An 8381-nucleotide genomic window follows, 5' to 3' on the forward strand; every position below is an offset into this window, starting at 1 on the left:
CTCTTTATCCAAGGTAATCCTTAATTTCTAACATTGATTAAAAATAAGTATTATTATAAAGACTAAATATTTGTGCATATATTTTTACTAGTATTCTTTAACTTATTGCAGTTAACCTATGCATATGTAAAATGGTGTAGTATGTAAGTTGAAAGTTGTAAGGAGAGAAACACAGATTTCTTCGGAGCAGGTGGTAAATTCGTCGTGCAGTAACTTATTATATAATTTAAGAAATGACTTTATTATTATAAACAGTTATAACTCGCACCAATTTTATCTACTAACGCAGCTATATCTCTAATACTTGTACATCGTCCGAAGGCTAAGGTACGACTAACTCTACACGCTCTTATTTTCGCATTCGCTCGCCCTATCGAATTCTCTCGAACTTTCTTATACATAGTTTTGATCCGCTAGACTCGCCGATATGCGCGCAAACATCTCAGGGCCGTATTTCGTCTACCTTGTACGTTTTCTCTTACAGTTTCGGCCAGACTGACATTTTATTCGTCTCGAATGAAGGAACGCTTTAATCTGATAACAATATGCGAATCGATCGATGCAAGTACAAGAAGTTACAAAATAATGCAAACCGACGAACAAAATATATATATCACAGAAATCTCTCATGCTCATCAAAATCAAAAACAATAAAATAAAATAGATAAAATAGAATACTCGATCAAGTTAATAAAATGGCTTACACTAATCTTAGTCTAAGGTGGACTTACAGGTCTAATCCACGGTTTGATTCTATCAGGTGACAAAATTGAGTTGTACGGCTTAGCTGTTACATTAAAACCGGGGATGTCCTTAACGACGTAACGATTTTTATCCAACGCCTTCGCAATTACATATGGACCCTTATAATTAGGTTTTAATTTTCGGTTCTCGCCGGGTCTACTCTGCGTGTCTCTAATGAGCACGAAATCGCCTTCTTTATATTTTGTAGGCTTTTATGCTTACTATCATAAATGTTTTTATTATAATCGCGAAGTTGTTGTGTCGCCTGAATCGCTATATCACGTCGTTCTTCTCGTTCTTTGATTAAGTCTGCATCAATTTGCGTCAACGATTTGATTGCATTCGTAAGAGTATGGTCGGCGTGGTTTTTCTGATCGTATCCGAGAAGGAGTTTCGAAGGTGTTGTTTTTATGGCGGAATGAAACGTATTATTAATAACGTATGTTGCTCTACCGAGGTGTGATTTCCAATCTTGCGGTTCGTCAACTAATTTTCATAGTGTCGATTTTAAAAATCTATTTACGCGTTCAACGAGACCATTGGCCCATGGGGCCGCGACTGCCACTTTATGATGGGTGATTTCATATCGCTCTACGAAAGCAGCAAATTCTTGAGCCGTAAATGCAGTACCTCTGTCTGAAATAATTCGAGTTGGTGCTCCGAATACATTAAATAAAAATTCTAAATAATTGCAAACTTCTTTGGACGAAGTTGATTTTGTCGGAAATAACCACGTGAATCTACTGTATGCATCCAGTATCACAAGAATATGCTTGTAGCCATTTTTCGTTTCGTGTAATGGGCCAAAATGATCCATATACAGTGTGTCGCAGGGAACTGTTGACGGAGAAATTATTTGCATCTCGCCTTCGCGCGTGTTGATTGCTGTATTCGAAATTAAACATGTAATACAATTGTCTACATAATCGCGAACCTTTTTCCGCATGGACGGAAACCAATAATTTTCGTTTATGCCCTGAGACGTCTTTTCCACACCGCAATGGGCCATATCATCGTGATATGTTTTGAGTACCGAATTGAGCATGGATTCAGGAATTACAAAACGCGAACGATCACCATCCTTCTTATATACCAAGCCTTCAATTAATTGAAATTTATCACTATCCTCATATTCGAGATTATGTGCGATTTCTTTAATTTTTCCGTCTTACAATTGTTTGTATTCTAATTCTCTTTCGAGCGGTAACGAGTCAATATACGCGATCTGCCGGCTAAGAGCATCCACATGCGGCATCTGCTTCCCTGATCGGTGAATTAATTTAAACCGGTAGTTTTGAAAGCTAAGAGTCCATTGGGCGATCCTTGGATTTAAATTGGCCTTATTCACAGCATACACCAAAGCGTTGTAATCCGTTACTATCGTAAATTCGATGCCGTATAAATATATATGAAATCTTTCAATTGCTTTCACGATGGCCAGCATCTCGAGCTCGAAACTGTGATATCGTGTTTCTGCGTCGTTGGTCATTTGACTAAAGTAAGCGACAGGTAGCTGATTCCCGTTACTGGCCTTTTGAAACAATATTGCTCCGAGACCTTGTGAACAAGCATCCGTATGCAGCTGAGTTTCGGCAGTTGGGTTATATATACTCAGAACCGGACGCGAGCATAATTCGTCTTTAAGGCCCTCGAATGCCTTCACGCACGCATCATTAAAATCAAATGCGACTGATTTCTTTAATAAATTATGCAACGGTTTTGTCCTCCGTGAATAATCCTTTATGAATTTGCGAAAGTAGCCAGTTAGACCAAGGAATCGCTGAACTGTTAAGACCGTATTGGGGCGCGGAAAATTTCGAATCGCATCCGTGTGACGTGTACTTATCGTGATTGCATTTGCCGTAAGAATGTATCTTAAATATTCTATCTCTTTCTTAAGAAATTGTCATTTATTGTAGTTCAACTCGAAACTGTGTTTTTTAAGAATAATTAGAACTTCTAGCAAAATTCGCAAATTTTCTTCCACCGACTCAGATGCAATCAAAATGTCATCGATATAAACGATAATTTTCCCCTCTCGAATAAGTTTTTGAAGGATAAAAACTAACCGTTTTTGAAATTCAGCGGGCGATTCGCAAAAGCCGAATGGAAGCCTCACGTACTCGAATTGCCCATCGGGTGTGGCAAATGCAAAATATTTTGTATGGTCTGGGTGTATCTTAATAGGGTGGAAGCCGTCCCTAAGGTCTAAGAGCGTAAAAACAGTTTTATTACTCAATCTTGCTATACTATCCTCTATGAGGGAAAACGGATACTTTTGTTTAATTACCTTATTATTTAATGGTCGTAGATCGACACACAAACGAGTTGAACCATTTTTCTTTTTTATGGGGACCACACGAGCACAAAAAGGTGAAATACTTTCTTTTATTATACCGCGTGCGAGTAAATCGTCAGTAATTTTTCGGATTTCTATTTGTTCCGCTAGTGCAAATTTCCGCGGGGCATATCGATACGGTGATTCATCTTTAAGATGAACAGTAACGCAATAATCGTCGTCCACCCTCGGCACGGACGATTTTTCAATTTCCATGAGCAAATCCCTTAATTGTTGTTTTACTTGCTTATCAAAATCAATGGAAATATCTTTAATTTGATTTTCAACTGACGATGAATTATCTGTTTCGCTATAAGCTAATAGTCTTAAGAGTGAGTCTGGAAATAATTGAATATTATCATTTTCGTCTTCAAAGCCGTTAGGCCTGTAAGTCGCAGAGATATTATGTTTATCTAAGAAGTCACGACCTAATATTATTTCCGTCGCTAGACTAGTATCCTGTAATACGTGAAGATCTACTTTGAATTCGACGGCAGGTATTTGCTCCAAGGAGATTGAGATTTCTTTTGAACCATATATTTGGATCGGTGTATTATTCACGGCTCTGTACATAATATTTGGCGGGTTTAACGACTCGGCTGATCGCGTGAAAAACATATTGTATATATCAGATCGAACAAAAGAAACAGGACTGCCAGTGTCGAGAAGCGCAAACAAGTTACAATCTGAACCGTTAAATTTAACAATCTTCAAAGGCGAACCATTTATTTTGATTATCTCACCAGACTCGCGGACCAGGGCTATGGTGTTGGACGGATCCTGAGCTGCCTGTACCGTAGATACTGCGCCGGCCGCCGTCGGCTGGGATGTGCACCCCTGCTGCTCTTTCCTCTTTAATTTTGGACAGTCGTTCCTAAGATGACCCTGACTCCTACAGTAGACACAGAAGGTTCCAGCGGTCCGGCAATGCTTAGCGAGATGGCCCACCTTTCCGCCACCATTACTCCGCTGCTCCTCCGTGTTCAAGGTTCTCTGGTTGCTGAATTGTCCTTTGAAATTTTCCGTTGTCACCGCTGTTATATTATGCATCCCATCCAGAAATTCATCTATCGTTTCGACGCGAAGTGCTGCTGCCGTGGCTCTCAACGCTTGATTTCCAATTCCTCCTGTCAGTAAATGGATGGAATCCTTTGCCGAAAGATCAAGACTGTGCATGAGTGTTAGTCGATCCATTGCATACTCCTGGAATGATTCTCTGGACGGGTTCCACTTCCGGGCTTCAATTTTTTGCAAGGCAACCTGGAACAAAACTCTTCTCTCAAATCGCTTAATGATGGCTTCACGGAAGCCCATCCACGATTCTAACATGGGTCCGGAGCCGAGGTCAAACCACTTTCTCGCTTGCTTTACCAATCTGCTTGAAGCTGCAAGGAGAGTAACGTGGTCCGGAGCCCTATGGATTGCTGAGACTCGGTCTATCCTTTGAACCCATAACCGAACATTTTCCGTATCGGTGCCTCCGAATTCAGGAATCTGTGGTGCCAACAGATTAACTGCGTGAGCCGCCGATGACGATCCGATTGACGATTGACGAGGAACTTCTTGATTTGGTTCCGGAATTGATGAATTGCTAGGGCCACTATGCACCGAAGTCGTACCATCATTTCTTGTAGCCATCACGCTGAGCATTTGTTGCATAAGCTGCTGTTGTTGCATTTGATTCGCCATAGACGTCATAAATTGTGTTAACGTTGTCATCATCTGCTGCGAACTATCACTTGCCGTCGGCGGCTGGGCGTCTTGTCTCGGCGATTCCTCTTGCCGTGACGGTCCGGCTCCCGTCGCAAAATCACGACGCTCGTAATATGTTACAAGAGCATCAATGTAATCCACGCGGCTACCCGAGACGCTGAGATCGAGGTTGGCTGCCGCATCTTTTAGTTGTTTGAAATTCATTTTATCTATAGCTGCTCGATCCATTTTTCTGATTCGAAGCTGATACTTAGGTTAAAACGTACTTTTACTTAACGTACAATTACTTGCGAATACTGATCAGTCCACCTCACGCTGTCCTGCGCGGGTCCAACTGAAGTATCTGTCTCGAACGGACGCTATCTCAACGAGACCCCCATGCACTCCAACAGACCGTTGCTCCAGCAGTGCTAAGGAGTTTTAGGCCATAAAGCAGGAGCCGTGAGTTGAGTTCTGTCCTCTTCTTCCTGAGAGATTGATCCTCTTTGAAGGGGTTGAGACCATCCCACTTCTGAATTGTAAGTTGAAAGTTGTAAGGAGAGAAACACAGATTTCTTCGGAGCAGGTGGTAAATTCGTCGTGCAGTAACTTATTATATAATTTAAGAAATGACTTTATTATTATAAATAGTTATAACTCGCACCAATTTTATCTACTAACGCAGCTATATCTCTAATACTTGTACATCGTCCGAAGGCTAAGGTACGACTAACTCTACACGCTCTTATTTTCGCATTCGCTCGCCCTATCGAATTCTCTCGAACTTTCTTATACATAGTTTTGATCCGCTAGACTCGCCGATATGCGCGCAAACATCTCAGGGCCGTATTTCGTCTACCTTGTACGTTTTCCCTTACAAGTAGGTTATGTATGCAAAAGTCACATTGCAAGAATACAATACCGAGTCGTCTTCACTTCTACGGAACATTTAGAAATGCTTATCATTATCAAATGTACAAAACTCTAAAGATTGATAATGAAATTAAGTATTCCTAAATGCTCCGTAGAAGTGGAAATGACTCGGCGTTGCATTCTTGCAATGCGACTTTTGCATCTACTACCATTTTACATATTGGGTCATTAAGTATGAAACTTTACAAATAGAACATAAACTTTTGCATTTTTTGGCACATGGACATGATTTATTTTCAATCAAAGTATGCGCCCATGTTATCTACACACTTCTGCCATTTTAGTGGTAGTTGGTCTATGCCTCTACTATAGAAGCCAGGAGTACGGGAATCGATGAAGTTGCGGAAGGCTGTTTCGACTGCCTGTTGAGAATTGAAGAATTTTCCCATCAAGAAGTTGTCCAAATTCCGGAAGAAGTGATAGTCGGTAGGTGATAGATCTGGTGAACATGGTGGATGACGGAGAGTTTCCAATTCCAACTCCCGTAGCTTTGCCACGGTCAGTCGTGCAGTGTGCGGTCGAGCATTATCATGCAACAGGATTGGCATTGACCGATTGACCAATTTCGGTTGTTTAATAGCAAGTTGTTGCATCATTTCATCCAGTTGCTTGCAATATACTTCAGCCGTTATCGATATACCAGGTTTCATAAAGTTGTAGTAGATAACACCTGACCTGGACCACCAAACAGTCACCATAAGCTTCTTCTGTGTAATGTTGGGTTTCGCGTGATGTCTCGGTGGTTCATCAGCGTTCAACCACTGATGTGAGCGTTTACGATTGTCGTAGAGTATCCACTTTTCATCGCAGGTCACAATTCGATTCAAAAAAGATCCATTTTTGTGACGGGAAAGCAAAGAAAGGGAAGCCTCTAGACGTTGCGCCTGCTGCGCATCGGTCAATTCGTGCGGGACCCATTTGTCCAACTTCTTTATCTTACCAATTGCAGCTAAATGAACCAATATGGTGGGTATGGAAACATTGAATATCGATGCCAATTCACGTGTACTTTGAGATGGTTCGGACTCTACTACGGCTCTCAAGTGATCATTATCCACCTTCGTCTTTGGTCTTCCACGTGGCTCATTAGCGAGGCTGAAATCTCCATCTCTGAAGTTTTTGAACCAATTGCCCACCGTTGCTTTAGTAGTTGAACCTTCACCAAATACAGCGTTAATATTACGAGCTGTCTCCGACACTGTGGTTCCACGGCGGAACTCATATTCATAAATCACACAAATTTTGGACTTTTCCATAGTTCTATAAAAAAGAATCCACCAATAAAACTAATGAAGATATTTGAACAAACAAATATGACGTTTGAAGAGCGAACATACATCTATCACACTAACCTAACCTGATACTGACGTCTGGCGCCAAATTTGAGATAACAAATGTTAAAGATGGCGCTTTTACATTTGTAAAGTTTCATACTTAATGACCCAATATGTATAAATTAACTGCAATAAGTTAAAGAATACTGGTAAAATTATATGTACAAATATTTAGTTTTCTTTATAATATAATACTTATTTTGAATACTTTCAATATTAATGTTACTGTTAGAAAAGATTACCTTGGATAAAGAGAACGCTTCCATAACACGCAACAACACGCTGTGTATATTTTATATGTATATGTTTAGAGTGCAAAATATAATAATTAAATATTTATATTTTTCCCTTTCCTCTGGAAAAACTGCGTCATTATAATAACTATAGCGTGATTGTTATTGTATATGTACTGTATTAACTTATATATTTTATACATACTAATTCCAGGAAAGGTCTTTGAATTAATTTCGAGCGAAAGCAAATGAAATAGTTTGTTCTCGCTTAGAATTAATTCAAAGACCTTTTCTGGGATTAGTATGTATAAAATATATATTTTCATTCTACAGTTACTATTCAGTTACAAAAAATATAACAATTACATAATTTACATCACGATTATATATATGTTATATAATTATTCGCTAACTTTGTTAAAAGTATATAACATGTTACATACGTATTATATTCACGTTATATAATTGTAACATGTGTGAGTAGGAAATTACTACTAACGTGTATGTAACCTAGTACATCTATGTAATATTGCGTGTTACATTCCGTTTTATTACGGTAATGTAATAGTTATATACCCGTGTTCGCTGGGTCGCTGTAACCGCCGATAATTTTGACGTAGCGTGGAAGTCACTAACGGCGCGCTATGAAAGTAAACGTTGATTATTAAATTATCATCTGTCTTCGCTCCTTAATTTGTCTGCAATTCCGCGAGAATCGGCCGTAGATTTGCAAGCGCTCCGCGATCGAGTCAACGTGGCGGTATCATCCTTGGAAAATCTAAAGCGGTCCTCCAAGGAATTGTGGAACGACGTGCTCATGCACATTATCGTACAGAAGCTGGATCCGGTCACTCGGAAAGCGTGGACGGTAAAATCGAGCGACAGCGACGAGCCGCCGTCTTTCGACGCTCTAAATACGTTTCTCTCTTGCCGCACGCGCGCGCTTCAAGAGTTATCGAATGGGTCAACCGGAAAATCGACGAAGACCATCGTTCCTAAGATCAGCTCGGCAACCGCGTCGAAGACATCAAAAGCGATGTGTCCGTTATGCAAAGCGAAGCATTTCTTCAGCGCGTGTCCGACGTTCGTCCGCGGGAGTCCGAAGGA

General features: G+C 40.3%; 1 protein-coding gene across 1 annotated transcript; it reads right to left on the minus strand.

The window, feature by feature from the left end:
- Positions 1–716: 716 nt before the first annotated feature.
- LOC113563025 lies at positions 717–5919 on the minus strand. Its single transcript, XM_026974016.1, has 5 exons — positions 3035–5919; positions 2868–2952; positions 1917–2529; positions 1566–1865; positions 717–915 (listed from the first exon to the last, which is right to left on the minus strand). Exons 1-5 carry the CDS (start codon positions 5021–5023, stop codon positions 717–719), a joined length of 3186 nt encoding a protein of 1061 aa, XP_026829817.1. The 5' UTR covers positions 5024–5919.
- Between the last annotated feature and the right edge of the window lie 2462 nt (positions 5920–8381).

Source organism: Ooceraea biroi, chromosome 12, assembly GCF_003672135.1.
Source record: "Ooceraea biroi isolate clonal line C1 chromosome 12, Obir_v5.4, whole genome shotgun sequence".
Lineage (NCBI taxonomy): Eukaryota > Metazoa > Arthropoda > Insecta > Hymenoptera > Formicidae > Ooceraea > Ooceraea biroi.

Excerpts from the sequence above, each read along its gene's own strand:
- LOC113563025 (XM_026974016.1), bottom strand. The coding sequence starts at position 5,023 with ATGGATCGAGCAGCTATAGATAAAATGAATTTCAAACAACTAAAAGAT. Across the intron at positions 2,953-3,034 it reads TACGACCATTAAATAATAAG|ACCTTAGGGACGGCTTCCAC; the intron begins GTAATTAAACAA and ends TTACGCTCTTAG. Across the intron at positions 2,530-2,867 it reads ACACCCGATGGGCAATTCGA|TTCAGCGATTCCTTGGTCTA; the intron begins GTACGTGAGGCT and ends CGGTCTTAACAG.